The 22,473-nt window shown below is 31.5% G+C and overlaps 1 protein-coding gene across 7 annotated transcripts in view; it reads right to left on the reverse strand.

The window, feature by feature from the left end:
• Positions 1 to 22,473, reverse strand: part of JAK2 (Janus kinase 2) — a 125,604-nt gene that overhangs the window by 63,170 nt on the left and 39,961 nt on the right. For 5 of the 7 annotated variants that reach the window (XM_007499538.2, XM_056805448.1, XM_056805449.1 and 2 more), the window contains 4 exons: positions 12,670 to 12,920; positions 8,891 to 9,014; positions 7,342 to 7,459; positions 5,295 to 5,440 (listed from right to left, as the gene is read on the reverse strand). In XM_007499538.2, coding sequence (XP_007499600.1) covers positions 5,295 to 5,440; positions 7,342 to 7,459; positions 8,891 to 9,014; positions 12,670 to 12,889 — 608 coding nt within the window. In that variant the 5' untranslated portion in view covers positions 12,890 to 12,920. Of the gene's footprint in view, positions 1 to 5,294; positions 5,441 to 7,341; positions 7,460 to 8,890; positions 9,015 to 9,135; positions 9,358 to 12,669; positions 12,921 to 17,486; positions 17,686 to 22,473 lie in introns of those variants that run through there. The other 2 variants (XM_056805451.1, XM_056805454.1) reach the window with 2 other exon arrangements.

Genomic DNA, 22,473 nt, shown 5'->3' on the forward strand with positions numbered 1-22,473 from the left:
ACTGTACTTTGTCAAAGGCATTTGTATCTATTAAGATGCTCATGTGATTTGGGGATACTTTAGTTTTTAAGAAAATTCTATGGATTGTTTTATTAATGTTGAACCATCTTTGAATTCTTTACATGATCCTGTTTGGTCATAATGAAGAATTTTTGGAATGAATTGCTATAATCAGCTTGACAGGATTATGTCTAAAATTTTTGAGTCAATGTTTATTAATGATATTGACTTATAGTTTTCTTTTTGTGTTTTATCCTAGTTCAGACATTAGGACTATATTTGTCTCACAAAAGGATGCTGGTATGGTTCTTTCTCAATTTTTGAGAATAATCTAAGTATAGGAATTAACTATTCTTTAAAAGCCTGGTAGAATTCTGTGAATCCATCAGGTTCAGGTCTATATGTACTCTTCCCCACCTATGGTATGTGTGTAGTTCCTTTATACCTAGATCTATTTCTTTTTCTGAGACTGGGTTATTTAAGATCTCTAGGCTAACTTTCTAATGGTTTGAGTTTTTTTAAATTTCATTTTCTCTATTCTCTATTTCTTTTGTATTTTCAATTTTGTTAGCATATAACCGGGCATAATATGTTCTGATTATTCTTTTTATTTCTTCTGGTTTTGTTGTGATTTCACTTTGCTCATTTGCTATTTTATTGATTTCCTGCTCTTTTCTGTTTAATTGGATTATGTAAAGATTAATGACTTCATTAATTTTCTCAAAGAACCAGTTTTTAATATTATTATTTCTGTTTTTTATTTTAAATTTACTTATTTTTCCTCTTATTGTTACTATCTCCGTTTTGTGTTTACTTTAGATTGGATTGGGTATATGATTGTAGTTGTAAGGATATCATTATCCCCCTGAGGTCTGATTTAGCTGAATCTCAGAAATTTTAGTATGTTATTTCATCATTATCATTTTCTTTTGTATAGTTACTGTTTTTTAAAAGATTTTTTTCTTTGACCTACTCATACTTGGGATTTCATTATAAAGTCTCCAATTCAGTTTATATCTTTTATTTGTGATCTCTGAAGCAATTATTATTTTTTGTTGCATTGTGATCTTTAAGGTTGTATTAGCTCCAAGTATAACATAAACTATAACTCCAAAAATAATATAATTCCTCATTCCCAGAACAATGAAATTATTGTTAGGAGTCAGAAAGAACACTACCTCATTGTAGGGTTCCTCCCCCAACACATCCTCAATTATGTAGCCCACCACTGATCTATAGCCTCCCCTAATTACCTTTTCTCCCCACATTTCCCTCAAAAACTCCTCCTTGGGGTGGGCCATGCTCTCGCTCTTTCAGGTTCCAATTGCACCCTAAGAGTTCCAACTCCCTTCTATGAAAGTACAATGAGTAGGCTTTTCAAGCACCAAATCCCTCAGTCCATATCCAGCAAAGGGTCTCTATCTCCCTTCAAAGACAATATCTCTTCACCCAAAGGAACATTCATCAGTGTAACTCCCTCTCACTACCAAAGTAAGGCCTTCTTCCTTTCTCTTCTTTTGCAACCCTTCCTCCCTACTTCTCATCCAATTACCTCTATGCTTTTCTCTTTTTGAGATCACGGGAGTCACCTTCCCCCTTATTACTAACACTTGATTTGACCTCAAGACATCACATACTCCTCTATTTCTTCTTCCCTTTTCTACTCACTTCCTTTCAGATTCCAAGTTTTAATGTAGTATCACAAAAATAAAAACATTGATTCATCTGTAGGCAGGTTATTGCTAGGTACTATTCATAATGTCTTCTCTCTTTACTGTTACCTCCACCAGATTTCCATCTTCATCCCAACTCCTTCTGCACCTTTAGGGAAAAATTTCTTACTAGTCACTCTACTGTCCCTGTTGTTCTTGCTTTCCTTGGCTGCTACCTTTATTTATTCTTCCTGCATACCTGTTTCTCAGGATGGTTAAGAAGCAAACAATATCTTCAGTTTTAGTTTTTCTTTCCAAAAACTTTTCAAATGCTTCCTTGTTATTGAACATCCACTTTTTTTTTCCATTTATGATTAAGCTCAGATTTGTAGGATAGGTCACCTTGGTTAGCATCCTGAATTCCATTACTCTTCAAAATGCAATTTTCCATTCCCTCACACATTTTCTAGTGAGCATAGAATAGTCTTGCATTATTTAAATTTCCTTTATTTTGTATTTGAAGGTCCTCTAGCATCATTTGCAGAACTTGTCTCTGAAGTGTATTGTTAAATTTAATCATTATGTGTCTTGATACTTGGCAGCTTTGGGTTTCTTTTTTCCCTCCAATGTGATCTGTGAATGTTTTCAATTGTTACTTTATGCACTTGGTCTAGAATTGCTAGACAATTCTCTCTTTTATTATTTCTTGCATTATACTCTCTTCTAGGAGATCTATGATATTTAGGTTGTTTCTACTCATCCTGTCTTCAAGATCAGTATGTTTGGTGCATAGTGAGATTATTTTCTTCTAATATTCTTTTTTTTTGCTTCTTTTCTTCCATATTGTCCTTCACATCTATCTATATGTTATATTCCCAATCTATTGTTCTTTGTTTTGTTTCTTTGGTGAGACTTGCCATCGAAGATTCCAGTTTTTCTATTCTGCCTATTGTTTTTGCTGAACAGGACATAAAATCTGTTCTAACAATTTGTATTTTTCTTCTGAACCATTTAGAAATAGCATGTTGTGGTTTCATGTTCTTACATTCCACAAGGACCTTTGTCTTAACAAGTGATGGATTATTTTCCTTTGTTTCTCAGTATTTATTCATAAATGTCTGACCTTGTTTACTAGATCTGAAGGCCATATTTCCTTCTGTTTTTAATGTTCTCCTTGTTGATTGATCTGTTTATGGTCTTTTGAGTTTTTTTCCTCTTGAAATCTTTGGTAATTTGTTTTTCCCCCCTATTTACTTTTTGATGCTGCCCTTCCTGAAGATAGTTTTCTTAGGGGCTGGATCTTAAAGCATCTCAGCCTTCTCCCATACTGGGCAATTAATGGTTCACCAGCACTAGGTCTCTGCCCCAAGTGATTTCTGGAAGGTTGGAAATGGCCCCAGTTGGATGCTGTGTTTTTTCCCTCAGGCTTGGTAGAATGCTACATAGCTCCTTTCTCTTTCCCCAACACATACCTGATATGCTGTCCCAGTTTGGTGTCTTTGGGCCAAATATATTTGTATTTCAGAGGAGACTACCATGCTGATGCTACAAGTACTTTGCACTGGCAGTTCAGAGCTTTGCAATGCTGGTGCTATAAGAATGTCTGCCGTAGTGTTAGTTTGTCTTTCACAACCCAAGCAAACTGCTGCAGCTTATAACTGGAGGTTGCCATGGAAATGTAAAGAATGAGGTCCAGGGCATGGGAGTAGATTTTGTGGGTGGACTCCAGGGGTCTTCTAGTTCAGTCTTGCTATTAGTAAAATAGGAGGGGGGGTGTGTGTGCTGAAGGTTAACGAGCATCAGTTATGGGTTTTTAGATTTTTTTTTTAACTTTCTTTTGGATTCTGGATATCTTGGGCCATGAAGACAGAGAAAGTTGCTTTATCTCTGGCACAAAATTTAGGCTGTAAAGACATCTGAGAGGTCCTGGGAATAAGAGAAAATGTCTAGCCCTCCACCTTGTTGCTCATATGGCTTCCACCTCCCTTTCTAAACCTTTCTTCCATTCCATTCATTCCTCTCTTTTTGTAGGCTTACGGTACTTGGCCATTCTCTCTGTCTCCTTACCCAAATTTGGTTTCAAATACCATATTCCCATGAAGGGAAAAAAAAATTCATCTCTGGAGTATTTCTATTTTAATATGGATCAAAGCCATAAACTACTAACTAGATAGATAAAGCACCACTGGATGAGAATTTTTTTTTTAAAGAAAAAGCAGGTTTCTAACCCTCTGAAACCAAAACTATACACATCAAAAAGGCCTAAGAATACTTAAAAAGAAATAGTACAAATGGATACAGAGCAAACTATGAATGAAAAGGCATAGTAGAAAGATGTTACTGAAGGAATAGAGGTTATGGAGTCAAATATTCAAGGCATAAAATGAAATTTATTCATCTGTATATGATTTTCTTATACTTTGAGAGGCATGAGTCATTTCAGCTTACTTTAGTTTCTAAATTTGAAAGAAGAAAAGTCACATAAATAAAAATAAGGCTAGGATACTAACAGCTATTCATTCATACCTTGGGCTTGCTTCAAAGTAGATTTAGAAAAGATATGTCATACTTATATAGGGCATTTAAAATTTTATCTTGAGAGATTATCCATGTTCTTCCTGGTTTGATAGGAAAATATAACTGCTCTAATATTAGTTGATTAATAAGTATCCACTGAGCACATAAAAATGCTCTGATGCATATTTATTATTTTAAAAATCTAATAAAATTTTTTCACTAGTCTGATTTCCACTTGAGGCACAGAGGTAACAATGATTTTTTTCTTTCTTTCTTCTTCTTCTTAATTTGTTATATTAAAATTTTCAGGTATCTCACTCCTTTCCTCCCCTCCTAACACTAAAGAAGGCATCATTTGTTGAAAAAAAAATTTTTTAATCCTTATCTTCTGTCTTAGAATTTAAAAGACAGAAGAGTAGTAAAGGCTAGGCAATTGGGGTTAAGCAACTTGTCCAGAGTCACATAGCTAGGAAATGTCTGAGGTGAGATTTGGACTCAGGCTTCCCCAACTCCAGATCTAGCTCTCTATCCAGTGAGCCACCTACCTGCCCAAGGAAGGCATCATTTGACAAATATATACATAAATACATACATATATATATATATATATACATATAAAGATATGTATATATATATATATATATAGGTAAACTATGTCTCTTTGTAACATTGCTTTTTTGAAGGCTATGTCAACAAAATATAAACTGTATTTGGTCCTACCAAAGTAGGAAGGTTTCTAATATGAAATAAATACTTGTAGTTAGAGAGAACTACTCTAATGTCTGAAGAAGTTCATCATCAAGTTCCAGAAGTTGCATAATTTTTTTTTTTGTTAAAGCAAATCTTCCATGTTATAGAGGAGCTCAAAACTATTTTGATGGAGTAATTCATTGATTAAATTACAAAGATCTAAAGAACTAAACTAGCTAAGTTTTAAAAAATCATTTAAGTTTTTTATGATTTCCTAAAGGATATCCTGTGTTATAAATGTTACTAAAAACTGGTTATAGGTACAGACCTAAAAACTGTTTAAAATATTCTTAAATATAAGAATTAAAATACTAAAAATTTTACTGTTGTTATTTATGTATGGTACTGAAGAACTAAAAAACAAAACAAAAATACCTGGTAGAGTTATAGACAGCCAGTGGGGTCTGATCATTTTCTTTAGCTATTCTCATAATATCTAGAACAGCCATCCCAAGACATTCTTCCTGTGTTTCATGAGTCACAGGCACTTTGATCCATCCATGCACAAAATCCTCCCGCCACTAAAGGTGAATAAGAAGTTAGGGTGAAATTTTTTTTTCATTAGTTTCAGCATCACATTGTTAACTAAAATACATTTTCCAAAATCTATGCATCTGTGAGAGGAAAATCAGTCCCAGTGCTTTTTAAAAATTTTGCCATAAAGCTCTTGTGAAATATCTTTTACTTGAGCAGAAAAACATCTGATTTTAACTAGGCTTCTACAAAAATATATGGAAATAGCTTATTTCAGTCTGTATATTTTTGATGTTGAAATGGTTATGCATTCACTAAATATTTAATGGATACCTATGTATACAAGGCATTATTCTAAAGAATAATAGCCTGTAAAGTTTATTATAGAGCATTAAGATTTGCTCTTTCCATATATTTTCTTATTTTATCCTCAAAACCTGGGTGGTAGGTATTATGATTAGCCCTATTTCATAGGTGAGGTGAATAGAGTTGGTGACTTGCCTGGGTCCATAGTTTGCAAATGCTTCAAAGCAGTATCTGAATGTAGGTCTAATATAGATTGACTACTGCAACTGGTGGCACAGCAGACAAAGCACTGGACTTGGAAGCAGGAAGATCTAGGTTCAGATCTGGCCAGACATTTCCTTGCTGTGGGACCCTGGGCAAGTCACCTGACCTCTGTTTGCCTGTTTCTTCAACTATAAAACAAGGATAATAATAACATCTATACTGCAGGGTTGTTGTAAGGATTACATGAGATGATATTTGTAAAAAGAACTCAATACTGTGCTTGGCATACAATAGGTCTTCTATAAATGCTTGTTTTCTTTTCTTTTTCCTGGTCTCTTAGCTGCCAGTAACTGCCAGGAAAAGAACCATGAAGAACAATGACTTTGCTATAAGCCATTATCAAAAACTAAAACAAAGACAGCCCCTGAGACTGAGGAAAGGGGTATAAATCTTTGTTAACCTCTTGGCTTTACACTTGTGCTGCTTTGGTGATCTGCCAGAAATATACTATTATGCCCAAGCTACTCTAATAGTTTCTCTTAGTCTATTTAGATTAATTTGGTAGGTACTAGAGAAAATAAATTTAAACTCTTTACACAAAAATATTTGAATTAGTTAAAGACAGTAGATAAACACAAATGCTAAAAGTACTTAAATAGATAGCAGAGCAGAAAAAACACTGGTCCTAGAGTCAGAGGACTTGAGTTAAAAATCCTACCTCTCATATTACCTAATTGAATAACCTTAATTGTCATTTAACTTCCATGGACCTCAGTTCCTTCATCTGTAAAATGAAGGTCTTGGGCTAGATGGCCTTTGAGCACTCCCTTCAGCTCTAAATCTATGATCCTAAGAAATAATCCTCTGAAAGAACTCACACATAAATGTAATATATTATCAATAAATGTAACAGGCTCAGCTTTCAGAAAGTCTGAACAGGCAACTACATGGCCTTTCATAAATTTTCATATAACTCATAATTTTATGTCTTAGATTTTACTCTTTATTCTTTAAACTGTCTAAGTATATAAGGAATTTTCTAGGCAGAAAAACCAAGTTCCTAAAATGTTTCATTTTCTTACTTCCAACCATTTAGAAAACAACTATGTGAATTTGTTACATGAATTTATAGATCCCTGTAAAATCCAAATCACCTTTCATGAAATTTTTCTTAAATGTCTCCTATGTATATTAAGAGGTCCTGGGGTAAAAAAGAAACCAGGAAATTAGATGCAGGACCAATTCAATAAATCTAGTAGCATATATGAAACTATATTCTACTATCTATAGCCGTAAGACAAAAAAACCCTAATAATGTGTTCTTCTGCACCTGCTGACCAAGACAGGTATCAGTTTTACTTCTGTATGAAGTTGGCTCTGATTAAATAACATACAAAAGAAAAAAGTTTAAAAAAACAGATACAAAGGGAAAGCATACCTGAGCAAAAAGGTAAGACATGACAAAATCATCAAGAAGAGGGGTCTCTGTACCTCGAGATATTCCATACCGATAGGTTCTATTACTTCCATTACAATACCAATGAGGAAAATAAAACCTAGGAAAAAGGCAATTAGTAGTACTAAGTTCATTTTCAATTAATACAATGACAACCAGTATCTAAAATCTTTGAAGGATTAAATCTTATAAAGATAAATGTCTGTGCCAGCAATTGACCCAAGTAGATTAGATGACCATATAGTATAAATAATAATAATCATTTTAATCCTAGTTTTTAAAGCTGTGTCTTTTAGGAGGGCATCTGACAGGAAGAGGTAGGGATGAGAAAATGTCAGTCTAGCCAGAAAACTTGAGAAACATTTATGAGCATGAATACCACCGACCTCTTCTTCCAGTCAGACTTAGCAGTACTGAAAAAATACAAAAAGGCACTTTAAAGGTGGCGGTTAACCCCACAACTCTTCCTCAATATCTCACTACTAGCCTTATTTTCACTCCAAAATATGAAACAATGAAGCCAATTTAAAGAGTAATCAAAAACTTAATCTGATCTAGCAATAAAATTGTTTTTCTGAAACAACAGAGGTTTCCCATCTCTAGAGAACAAACCTTTGCTCCTAAAAAAAGATTCCTGATACAAAGGCAACTTACGTTTCATTTTCATTACCTGACCACCTCCTCCCTTCTGGAATTCTCTAATGTATTACATCTCTCTCCAAATAGAATATAAGCTATTTAATGTTTGTCTGTGTCCCCAGGGCCTAGCCAGATTCTTAGTTCATGGCAATCCAATACGGAATTATTGATTCCATGTTGCCTGTCCTCTCACTCTCCAAAAGAATGTAAGTTAGATGAGATCAGTGCCTTTCTTTAAAAAAAAAATCAGAATCCCCAGCTCCTGATACAAAGTAGGCCTACATAAATGCTTGCTAATTTGGATTGAGATTTCTAGAAGACACTCAGAAGAGAAGTGCATTAGGGAGTTGTTGACTTGGATCTATAAACTCAGGACAGACACTACAGCTGAATATACAGATCTAAGAGACATAGCTAAGAATGTGAGATTTTGTAAAATAGGTGTGTAATGAATCTTACTTGAATTTGATATATATATTTGTAAAAACCCATCTTTTCCTCAGGAATAACTGACAAAAAGTTACTTGTTCTGAAGGGAGAATGTCCATTTAGAATTTTGTTTTATAATAAAGAGCACATTTTAATGAGAAATATTATCTTGTAAATTTTTAAGAACATTAACTATCCTCACTAGGTTGTGTTTCCACAATTATAGCTATAAATGTTGAACTCTCAGTCACCTCCAAAATGCAATTGGCCACAAAATTTTATTCCTAGAGCATTTTGATTAACCAACCTTTAACTATTTTACACAAGGGGGATTAAGTTCTGATTTTTCCTCTGTTGGTTTTAATATATTAATTTTTGCAATTAATTTGAAAAAATATCATCCACCTCCCCTCTTCTCCTCACCATCAGATAAAACATTTTACTACCTTATTTGGAAAAGTACCTTATTCGGTAGAGTACATTGTACCTGGTTGCCTCATCTACATGGAAGACATGATTGGGAGGATACCAGATCCTCTCAGCTTCACTCATTAAAGCAAACATATTATGATATACAGGCGTGATGCCTAGGAAAACAGAAAAATTATCATTTTTATGTTAGTATGAATATGAAATTTAAAGCATATATATTTTAAATTTCCAATTGGAATTGGTGAAATGTGCATACAATAAGAAATTTGCATATACCAAGTATTCCTTTTTCAGGAAACTAGCATGATAGTCAATAGCAGCTTGAGTTGTTTCAAAAACCATTAGTTTCCTGTATTCTATGGAATATAAGTGAAAACACAGGTCTGGGAAGTAAAGATTAGGCTGTGGCTGCATTCAAAATTGGATAAGATAATGGTCAGGTGTTTGATTTTTCTTCTATTCAGGTGATAATGTTTTTGATATAAAATGAAAAAAATCCTAGAATGAAGGACATATTGTTTTAATAAGAAAATATATGAAAGGCAAGAACATATTTTACAATCAATTAAAGCACTAGTAAATTACAATAATGACAACATATGAATAACATTGCTTCATTTTATTAACATAAATAATAATCTGCTTAATATATCCAGAAATGAAATAGTTTTTTCAATTCTGCTTAATTCTAAAATTGATACAATATATTCAAGGATAATTACTTAAGGAAATATAAATACAAAAACAGAAGCACAATCAAGGAAGATATAACTGTCATACAGATTTAAGAATATAATTTAAAAATTAGGTAGAAAAACATTTTTGCTTATTATGAATGTACATTAAAATTGCTTTATAAGTAGATAGTCAAATTACTTTAAATATATATAGTCAATATAAATAATTTTTCCAACAAGGTTCCAAAATGAGAGGTGACATATCTTAAGATGTGAGTATATAACTGATGTAACTTGATAAAATAAAGCCTGCTCTAAATATAAATATAAATAATAGGGGTGGGGTAGGGCAGGGAGGTACATATAGTTATTTAACTTACTATGATAGATAACTCAACATAATTCTACTAATTACCAACAACACCACAAATTTGTTTATATCTTTAAGGATTGCAATACATTTTCCTCACAGCAATCCTTTAAGGTTAGTTAATAGAAGTTTTACTATCCTGATCTTACAGTATTAAGAAGTTAAATGACTTGCCTGTGATCTAAGGAAAGATGGAGATGCCCTCAGGTTCCCAAGAATCATGACAGTTGAATACAAAATCTGTTATGTTCGAAAAAGTCTTTAAATAAAGCTCAAACAACAGAATGTTTTTTGAGGGCCAGGCCAAAGAAGTACAGAGAAGTTTCTCACTAGAAGCTAGACATTTGGTTACCAACTTTGTGGTTGTGATGATTCATGAAACAAGTGAAAATATTAAATGGCCCTTAGTTTTGTGAAACTCTCCTTATTCTGGAAATGACTGTGAAATGGCATAAAAAGGAGCAAAAGGTTCTAAGAAACATAAATTTAAGAGTTCATCTACAAATATTAATTTATTTGTTGGTAGTCAACATGCCTTTTTTGCCTAATGAACAAGTTTGCACTTTACTGAAGAAAATATATCAGTGTCAAGACTCTTGTCAAAAAATAAAATCTATGACATAAATAAGTAGCTGGTAAATGTTTGAAGGAAAGCTCCAAGGTTTGCCCAAGACAGACAGGGAAATAGAGTTGGCTTCATCATATATCCAAAGGCAACTAGAAATAAAACTTTGTGGGACATGTTCTTTTCTTGTAGCCCCAAAAGATAATTGTGGCTCACATTTAAATATCCATGCCTAGACTCTCTCCAGACTTCTCTTTTTCCTTACCCTCTCTTCTTTCCTGCAGATTTCTCTCTCCATCCCTTCTAGATCTTTTGTTATTTTGTCTTCTCCATTAGAATAAAAACTTAAAGATAGGAATATTTTGAGTTTTTTTCCCATTTGAATCCCTAGCATTCAGCTGAGTCAACTTGTGTTGAGTGCATAAGCCTTTATTATGTGCACTATGTTTCTAACTTTCTGTGAGAATACAAAGAAATGCAAAAATAGTTCCTGCCCTCAAGAAGCAAGATAATAGTGCCTGGTACATAGTAAATTATTAATCTATCTACTTTATAATTAAAAAGAGAAATACTAGGCTAAAATCTGGCCTCAGACACTTCCTAGCTGTGTAAACCTGGGAAAGTCACTTAACATTAATTACCTATCCCTTGCCCCTCTTCTGTCTTAGAATGGATTCTTTCAGAAGGTAAGGGTTTTAAAAAAGAAAGAAGGAAAAGCAAATGGTACAAAAGAGAGAACTATAGTTTCATGTATGTCCTGTTTTTCTGTTCTATGTATGGCTGTTTTGTTTCGTGTTTGTTAAATTTAGGATAATGTTTTAAAAAAATAGGAACATCTGCTATATTTGTCCAGAAGATGCTTCTCTGTATGTTCTGCTCCTTAAAATTTAGTTCCTCAGGCAGTTTTCAAAACTACAAATCATAGCTTTATTTCCATCTGAAAGGACACATTGGAGAAGAATATACTTTGCTGGAGGGCATTTTCTGCTTCAGAAGCTTATGCTAAATATTTTCCTGAAGAAAAAGTTTTTAATGCATACATGGGAGCTTTATGCTTATGGTAGTTCATCCTCAAAACAATTTTTGTTTTAAATAAGTCTGCAAATTAAATCTACCAAAAACCCCTCTAATTTGTATTTCATTAGTTAGGAATTTAAGATCATTTGATGAGAGAGTGGGTTTACTAAGCAAAATAATGATGTAATGAATATTGTAGGATAAAAAGGATAAATCAAATGAATACACATTTGTGAGTCAGTCATTAATATTCATGAGTGAATTTAAGTGGATATTTTCTTTTCTTCTTTTGGATATTATCTAGAGGGAGGAAAGTGTATGAATGAGGGAGGAGTTGGAGTCTCTAAGTCCACCTCCTGGATGGCTATTTACCTGTCAGAGATGTCTTGAGATGTCTAGGGGAAAGACTGAGTGGTGAAGTCACAAGGGGCATATAAAATGTGAACCAGAAGAATTCTCTTTTGCACCACTTGCTCTTACTGATGTCTACTGATGTTCAAATTGTGGAGGGAGTCTAGTGGACATTTTAGATTTTCTTAAGTGGTCAATTAACAAATTAACTTAAAATTAAGGAATACTACCTCTAAAGAATTTTATTCATTACAGTGCCAAAGTCTAATGTAGGGGATATTATTTCTATACCTATTGCCTTTCCTTGGCCCTGAACTATCAGATCCATGAGAGCAAAAGATTCCTCATAACCGTCTCTGTCATAAAATTTCATGATTCCCTCTCCTCATATCCCAATCTCAGTTAAAAATTATCTTTCCTTCCACAGACTTTGTATAACTTAAACCTATCTTATATTATTATATAAAGTTATGAGGAACAAATGAGATAATCTGAAAAATATTTTGCAAACCTTAATGAGCTAAATAAAGGTTGGCTATTATCATTATTTTCTATTCTGTATTGTAATGAATGTTTTTACTATATGGTTACCTATATAGCCATTTAATATAGGGCTCCTGAATATTTAATAAATGTCACTACATCTTACTGTTATTAGCATAGCTAGTTCTAATAATCCCTCTCTCATATACCTCCAAATCTGGGATAAGGAAGTTTTCTTTCAGAAAATGAAACTAAGGCCCCTAAAGATTAAGTGTCTTGCCTAACATCACAGGGATTTGAATACAAAACCCAAGGTGTTTGCTATCAACTGTCTTTTTTAAACTTACCACAAGCTTTACAAGCAGCAATACAAATTTCCTCAGCAATATATTCCCCAATTGGAAACCGCAGATAATCTCCCTCAGTCTTTCCAAGAGAGTGGTAAAGATAGACCTGAAGAACTGGCTCTGTCTGCTTCAAAGTATCCTCATTTCCAGGAATATCTCCATTTTGGTGGGTAGAAGATGTGGCAGATCCCTCCATTTCTGTCATGGTGAGGCAAGCCATTCCAGTACTGAATTTCCTTTAGTGCATTTGCCTATAAGAAAAAATTTTAAATCACAAATGAAGCTAATACAGCTAAACAGAAAAAAGACAATCTAGTGTCAAAATCAAATCGTTAACACTTAGTCAGCAAGCACTAGGAGGAATTAATGAAAAACAACTATATCTTTAACCTACCCTCAAGGAGCTTACCTTCTAGTTGAAGAGATATAAATATTTTAAAATAGGGAAAAAAGTTTGAATAATAAATGAGGCAGTAATACAAGAAATATTATAAAGACTGGTTGTGTCTAACTTCCTACTATACAGATAATAACTATAGAGGGTTAGAAGAGGAAAAGAATTTCAGGTTGGGATTCTTTCCTGTGCCTGCAAGCATTTTCAAAGAGTACAGGACATTTGAGAACATTCAAATTCAGTCTTTCTTTCTGATCCAAAAGGTATAAAAGGGAAAAAGAAGTATACCAAAAAAAGAAGAAAAGTGAAGATGAACTAGAGGTTGCTAGCACAGAAAAATACTGAATTAACAATAAACTTTTAAAAAACAAGCTTAAAAGGTCATGTACTAAATAAAAAGAATATAGTTACCATATTACCATAGATAACCAAAGTTATCATAAAAGATAAAGTAGCCAATATGGTTAAAATAAAATTAAAGTTCTTATACAAATAAAATCAATGTAGCTAAGACAAGAAGAGAAGTTTTCAGTTAGATAAAAATCTCAACATCAAATATCCTTGATTAAAATCTGGTACCCAAAATAAAAAATTGTCATAAATGTATAGGAACAGAAACCTTTCTGTAATAGAGCAAAGAATATCATCAGAGATCTTTCAAGAGAAATGAAAATCAAAAATCACACAAAATGTACCAAATCACTAAGAAGATAAATGTGAATTAAAATAATTTTGAGTTTTAATCTCTCACCCCCCAAATTGACAAAAAAGAAAATAAATGTCTATAATCACTGTGAGAAGAAAGATATATTAATACATTCCTGGTGGAAACATAAATTATTTCAAACATTCTGAAAGAAAATGTGGAACTATACTAGAAAAGTAACTATTTCAGACCCAATGACCTACCATATTAAGCTTTTGCCCAAAGAAGAACAAAAAGAAAGGAAAAGTTCCCATGTAGACAGAAATATTTACATCAGCACTTTTATGTGCTCAGAAGAAACTAGAGACAATGAGTACTCATTTGTCTCAACAAATATATAAAGTAACTAAATATTATTCTGGTATAAGAAAGTATAAATATGAAGATTAAGAAGAAACTTAGAAGACAGATATAAAGAGATCCAGAGTAAGATAAGTAGAAGCAAGATTTACCAAAAAACACAAGGCTGCAAAGGAAGATGACAAAGATGTCCGGAGCAGCTAGGTAGCACAATGTATAAAGCATCAGGTCTAAAGTTGAGAAGAACCTGGGTTCAAACTTGATTTTAGACTGTGTTACCCTGGGCAAGTCATATAACTTGAATTGCCTAGCCCTTACCACTCTTCTGCCTTGAAACTGATACTTGTATCAATTCTAAGGCAGAAAGTAGAAGTTTGGTTTTTTTTTTAATTGATATTATGGAGCAGTTTGGTGGCTTAGTGGATAGAGAACCAGGCCTGGAGATAGGTTTTGGTTTTAAATCTAACCTCAGATATTTCCTAGCTGTATAACCCCAAGTCACTTGATCCCAATTGCCTAGCAATTCTAAGAAAGATGGTCAGGGTTTTTTAAGAAGATAAGAATTCTGGCTGATGTATTGATTAATTTTGACTTGAGAGGGCAAATGAAAAATCAAAACTCTCCTCACAAAACTTATGGACTACACATTTGAGACTCGATCAAGAGAGTTAATTTCTTCATTAGTACCTATCATGCCATGATCAAGAGATATATTTTGTTACTTTGTTAAAAGAAAAGGTTTAATGGAGGAAGACTGGGAAATAACAAGCAATAGTTTTTTGTTCTGTCTTGTTTTTTTAAATGCCAGTGAAATAATAGATAAAACAAAAAAGAGCTTGGATTTCAGATGACCTGAATCTTCTACTCAACTCAGTCGGATGACCTCAGATTAAATAACTTCTCAGAGCTTCACTTTGCTGAACTGTATAAAGAAGGGATTGTACTAGATAGTTCCTAACATCTCTTCTGGCTCTTATATTCTATGACTCATTAATTCTGTTTTCTGTAGTTACTCATTAGAGCCAAAAATCAATTTCTGATTAAAAAAATACACAAAATAAAGCCTCAAAATCCTAATATATTTCTATATGGCAATTTTTAAGATTTTGGAAGAGATAAGACAAAAGCAAGTCTCATTCAAAATAACCAAAAAATGCATGAAATCTTGGGCTCAGTCACTTAGGACTGAGTACTATAGGTACTACATGGGTACAATTATAAAATGTTCTTTAAAGAAATAAAGAATAATTCAAATAACTGGAGGGATATTTAAGGCTCAATGTTGGACTGTGTCAATATAAGAATTATAATACTATCTAAATGAATTTACAGATTCAGTATTATACCAATCCAACAATGGGATTTATTTCATAGCATTAAGCTATATATTTATCTGGAGGAACAAAAGACCTAAAATATTAAATGAAACAATGAAACAAAATTGGAATGCCAAGAGAATAGTACTTTCAGATGTCAAATTATACTGTAAAGTAGAAATAACACAAACCATTTAGTAGCAGTTTAAAAAATAGTAAAGTAGCACAATAGAAACATAATAAATGAAAAATCATAAACAACTGAACTCAAAAGCCTAATAGTATTCAATAAACTCACAAAATTTATTGAGAAAACTGATAAGCAGTTTGACAGAAATTAGGTTAAGAGTTCTTAACCCTAATTCATGAATTTAAAAAATAACTATATTTTAATACAATTGGTTTCCTTTGTAAATATTTAGCATATTTTATGCATTTAAAACTATTCTTCTGAGGAGTCCATAGGCTTCACCAGACTATCAAATGAGTCCACAACACAAAAAAGGTTAAGATCCCCTCCTTTAGACAGAGCTCCTACACCATATATCACAAGTTAAATTATATCTGTGATCTGAATATTAAAGGTAACACTATAAAAAATAGAAAATAATCATATTTTGTATTTTTTCAAACTACGAATTACTAAAGGGTAAATTTTTAGTTAAATAAGGGATTGAGACAATCACTATAAATAATTTTATTACATGTAACTGAAACACTTTTGCAAGAATAAAATTGATATAACTAGGAAAGTGGTTGACTTCCAAAAAAATCTCTATATCAAATATCTTTTTAAAGTTCTGATATCCAAAATATATTGGGAACTAATCCAAATATATAACACCTAAAGTCATTCCCATATAGAAAATAGTTAAAGTTATTGATGACTAAATGAAACACTGCTCCAAATTTCCAAAAATAAGAAAAAAAGAAGATCTTTCACTTCACACCTAGCAAAAGAACAAAGATGAGAAAATATGGGAATTATAGCTAAGTCCCAATTATAAATAATGGATCCTTTAGAGTAGTTGAATATATTTCTACTATTCAGTTATAATTATATAAAATGTAATTGGTTCCACACCCAATTGAAATATGCATACAAATTTAAATAATGTGACCACTTCATAGGTTTCATAATCTGTAATAATCAAGACATAGCAGCAGTCATTGTTAGAGGGACTGTGAAATGGTTTGACCATTCCAGAATGCTATTTGGAATTACATGAAGAAAAAGGCCAAAATGTACATTATTTTTGACACATAGATATCAGTGCTAGGCATCTATCCCAAAGAAATCAGTCATTAAAGAGATCCCATATCAGCTATTTATAGTCATACTCTGGGATATAAAGACCAAGCTTGGCTCCAAAGAAGATATATGAAATTCTTCTTGTTTTCTTTGCAGAGGTCAAGGGCCATAAATGTGGATCAATATTAAATAAAATGTCAAACTTTGCTGATGTATTTTGTTGAACTGTTTCTATCTTTTGCTGACTATTTTAAAAATCCCTTTTTATATAGGATACACAGGAGAGAGGGGAAAATATTGGGAAATGTAGATTATATTTATATAATATTGTATTATATTATACTGATATATATCAGTAATTTTTAACTTTAAAAATGGAGTTTATTTTCTCTCGGTACAATAGCTTATCAGAAATCATAGCAAAATCCATATAGATAAACACATCCAATTCTTCCTCTTTTTCTGCAATTGAGGCAAAATAATTTAAAAGAAATAGCACTGTTTGTCTTCAAACTTTATATTAAATTCCATCACACAAATGATCAAACTTTATAATAAAATGATCTTTTTATTTATAAATAGAAGAAAACTAGGTAAAAACAAACAGGTTAATTATTCTGACTTATCATTATCCTATCTTTTAAAGGCTTGCAACAAGTCAATACTATGTATATTATTGGCCAGAAAATCACAAACTACTTTTTAACTATCTAGATTGCCAGAAGCGGTACTATGTCCAAAAAAACAGGTGCCCCTGGGCTTTATTAACACATCTTTCTCCAAAAGGACAATAGCATAAACTTTTGGCCTAAGCCATATTATCATCCTATAAAATTAATAAAGAAATACCTGTTTTTATAGAACATCTTAGAAGATCAAAACTACTTTATTCCTCAAAAATTCATCTAGTATTGACATTCCATTGTGTGCATAGAACTTTTGAGTCTTATGAGGAATTTTATTGTTGAATCTTAAGTCTCTCTCGGAACTGGTAAGTTAGACCATTGGATATAACAGAGATGCACACAGTTAATCTGCTCACAACAGACTTAAAAGAAACAGAACAAATGAAAAAGTTATGAAAGTTTATAGTCATTTTAAAATTCTATTCCTATTTTTTTAAAACATAAATTAATTTGTTGCAGCAAGATACAACCTGTGCAGATATAAGAAAGTCATGTGTTACTTGCCAAAAGTGTTATCTATGAACAATAACTAAAAAAGTGATAATTCAAATCAATTTAATACTTATATTTCTAATAAGCAATATGTTATATCACAAAGACAAACACAAAGATGAGTAAGGCACTATATTCAAAATAGTTGTTGAGGATAGGGAGATGGGGAGAAGGGAGATGATAAGAAATATATCAAGCAAATAGGGAATAAAATCCAGTAAAGTTCTATAAACATAATGGGTTTTCAAAGCATTCAATACTTTACAAAATTAAAAGGTAATAAAAGAATTCAAGCATTAATAATTCCAAAACTGTTGGGTCACACTGTATTTATTTCATTGCTAAAAGTTCAAAGTCCAATAGCACATGATTATTTTTTATTATCCTACATTCAACTTTCTTTGGAGCAAACAAACCATTCCAATCTTCAGTATTCACTTATGAAAATTCAACAGTTAGTAAATATCTAAACATATTTACAACATATTGGTGGAGAATATAGGCTTGCCAATGAGAGCAAAGATCTTAAAAAAAAATACTGTGCCAGATTCTTCTAAATAGAAGCCAAACTTTCCCCCAAAATCTGGTTTATATGAAACCTGAGTGTTATTTATAATTAGTGCTAGTTTTTTCCCTTTAAAAATATCTCATTTTAGGAATGTAGCATGTATCAGAGGGTGTCTAATATTGAAAAGAATACAGCATAATTGAATCCAGCAAAGATATTATTGACACATATTTGCAAATTCCCATAAAAATTATTCAATTATCTTTTTCATACTTCAAATTTACTTCAAAAAGGGTTATGGTGGTTTATGAACAATTTCTACTATTCCTTTTGTTCTATGAGACTAAAACTAACATTTTGAAGTTATGTCATTTTAAATTTCAAACCCTGGTAAACTTCCAGTAATTTTTTTTAAAATATGGATTATTGATAAAGTAGGTAATTTGAAAAAGACTCTGGAACAATATATATTTCAAAATTATCAACAAAATTGTCAGCATTTATAAGTAACATTATTAAAATATCTGCATAAAATTTATTTTGAAAAAATTTAAAATAATCCACTTACTTTTTTCTAATGTGTAAAGGAAACTATGTATCCTAAAGTCTAAAAATGCTGTTTAGGTAACCAATCTCATAAGAAACAAAAACATTGCAAATATGAGTCTTTTAAGCAACAGTTAATTTATTGGTATCTTAGCTATTTTGTGATATTGCAACACCTTTTGAAAAATCATATTAAATGAAAAATCTTTTAATATAATCTACTTACTGCTATGATTATCAGAATCATGAATTTACATAATGGAACTACATTTCATTGGGATGTAGGTTTATTTTGCCTTCTTGTATCTACAATGGCCTGTGAGTATTGCTATCTGAAGCACCAAGATGCAAACTGAGACCACAATATGTGAAACAAAGATCATTTTATCTCTATGAACACAACTCTTAAGAAAAAATAGAATCCAACAAAAACATGTCTGAGATACACAAAAGTAAACTAAGGCCTAAAAAAAAAATTCAACTCCATTAATCTTATTTATAAAAAGTAAAAAAAAAATGAATTTGATGGTTTTTATAAAATGAAACAAGACAAACAGAACAGGTAAATGCATTTGATTACTGACAAGTTTCCAAGAGAAAAATAAAATCATTATAAAAAGAAAAGCAATTGTAAATAATATTGAAGGACAAAAAGATATTCTATAAGTTATTCTTATATGATAATAGGTAGGTTGATTGGAATAATATAAAAGTTATAACAGATAGTAACAAATAAATGCCATAATTGTTATGCAAATAATATATATATATATATATATATATATTCTACATGTTATTTCCTAAACCCATAGCAAAACAATTTTTCTAAATTTTTGTTTTCATAATTGTTTGGTTCTTTTTTGATTGTTTCTAAAATGTTCTAGAAATTTATTATGACAAATTAACTGAGGGTAAATGAAAAATTATGAAGAATGCTAAATGGACTTACTGTTTGCTTTTTAAGTCTAAGCTATAAAGTGAAACACACATCAATCACCTTCTGTTTATAAAAAAGATTGATTATTTTAATTTTTTAAATGTGAAATTTTTAGAAGACAGGTTGGAATGAAGGATTGATTATATTTGGTATATGCTGACTGAAACTTCATTTATATTTTTAAATAGTTCTATTAGATTGCATATAACATCTGCTCATGTTTATATGTTTAAAATTTTTGCATCAATATTTATTAGGAATTTTGAGCTATAGATTTCTTTTTTTTTCTTTTCCTACTGAAGGTATTAACCATTATTTGTGGCCTAAAGGAAATCTCATAGAATTCCTTACTCAGCTATTTCCCCAAATAGTTTATATAGTACTGCAATGAATTATTCTTTAAATATTTGCTAGAATTCACTTGTGAATCCATCTGGCCTTGGGGCTTTTTACTATTCAATTTCTTTTTTCTGAGATGGAATTGTGCAAATGTTCAATTTCCTCTTCTGTTAATCTGGGTAAGTTATGTTTCTTTAAATATTCATCTATTTCATTTACATTATCAGATTTATTAGCATATAACTGGGCAAAATAATCCCTAATAATTGCTTTAATGTTCCTCTTTGTTGGTATGAACTTTGCTTTTTTTTGTTTTGATACTAGTAATTTTGTTTTCTTTTAATCAAATTAACCAATGGTTTATTTTTATTTCATAAAACCAACTCCTTGTCTTATTCAATGATTTTTTTTCAGTTTTATTATTATTTCTCCTTTGAGTTTCAGGATTTCTAACTGTTTAATTGGAGATTTTTAATTTGTTCTTTTTCTAGTTTTTTTACTTGCATACCCAATTCATTGATGTGCTTTTTTCTCTACTTTACTGATGTAAACATTTAAAGATAAAAAATACCCCCAAGTCTTGCTTTGGTTGCATCCCCAAAATTCTGGCATGTTGGCTTCTTGTTCTCTTTAATGAAATTGCTGATTGTTTCTATGATTTGTTCTTTGATTCATTCATCCCAATATAGTTATTTAGTTTCTAATTAATTTTTATTCTCTTTTTCTCTAGCCCTTTGTTCAGAGTAATTTTATAGATTACAATGTGCCTCATCTGTAAAATGAGGGTATTGGGGTTGTTGTGGGATATATGAAATGATAATGTAATAACAATTGATATATGACAATATATGATAAATAATGAGATAATTTTAAAATTCTTGACACTGTCTAACACATAGTAAGCAGTACATAACTTAGCTATTATTAGCAATTAACTAATGAGTATTGGTACAAATTATTTTTAAAACATTACCAAAGAGGCTAATGCAATATATGTTTAAAATTATGTATTACAATTATATTAGGTTTTTATTTTATATATGTGTAAATGTATATATAGAGAGATACACATGCATATCAGGAATGCAGAGTTAATTTAATATTAGGAAAATTAGATAAACATAGCCAAAGATGAAAAGGACCCTATCATTCTGCAAATGATAATGATTTAAGAAACCTTAGAGATTTAATTAAAATCAATTGAAACAATAATATAAGCAAAGTTGCAGGTTAGTAAGCATGTGTGCATGCACATGTATGCATACAACAAAGCTATCATCTTTTCTATATATTGCCAATCAAACCCACAGGAAGACATAGAATATAGAAAACGTTTTGGATTCTAGCTACCAAAGCTATACTAATGTAATTACAGAACTCAGAAAAAAAATTATTGTACTTATTCAGCCATTTCAGTCATATCTGGCTCTTCATAATTCCTTTCATGGTTTTCTTGGTGTGAGAATTCATTTTTTATATACTGTATTAGTTCCTATACATAGGAGAATTACTGTATATTCCTCTAACTGATATCTGGGTCAGAGAAACTATCTAGTCTTCTACTTTTTGCATTTTCTTTGACCTGGGAAATTGCAAAGAATGTCTTCCTTCTTAATAGAATTTAATTAACAATTGAATGAGACAAAGGTTCTTTTCTGGTTGACTTGACCCATCCACCTATGGGTATAGGGAGGGGTGGATAGGTTGATGGAATACCTCTTAATTAGTTATGAATTAAAAATGTCTTAGTATGTTCAAAGGAGCAACTGAATAATGAGCTACTAAAAATCTATTTACTGGACTACCTGATGCAAGTCAGGTCATTCCCTGGTTGCAAGAGGGCCATGAGACCCATATTACTTTATTGGTTATGACGCTGGCCTAACCAATAAGACTGAAATAATCAATAAACTTATATTCTTACCCCAAAATCAGTTTCTTGGAATAATTTTAATCATAACATTAGCAAAGATACTTGAGTGGTTTACCATTTCCTTCTCTAACTCATCTGACATATGAGAAAACTGAGGTAAACTAGGTTAAATAACTTGCCTGGGGTCACAGAGTTAGCAAATGTTTGAGACAGGATTTGAACTCAGATCTTCCTAAATCCAGGCCTAGTGCTCTATTCCACTATGTCACCTACATAACTGGCGAGGCAGTAAATGCTTATGGCTTGATCAAGCCAATATAACAAATGTATTACTAAATATGAAAAAATAATTGCAAGATAGTAATTTGTCCTCAGATCATTTCTATCTGAATCTCATTTTTTAAAAACAGATGAAAACAAAATAATAAACAATTGACATTTATATAGCTCTCTAA

This window comes from Monodelphis domestica, chromosome 7, assembly GCF_027887165.1.
Source record: "Monodelphis domestica isolate mMonDom1 chromosome 7, mMonDom1.pri, whole genome shotgun sequence".
Lineage (NCBI taxonomy): Eukaryota > Metazoa > Chordata > Mammalia > Didelphimorphia > Didelphidae > Monodelphis > Monodelphis domestica.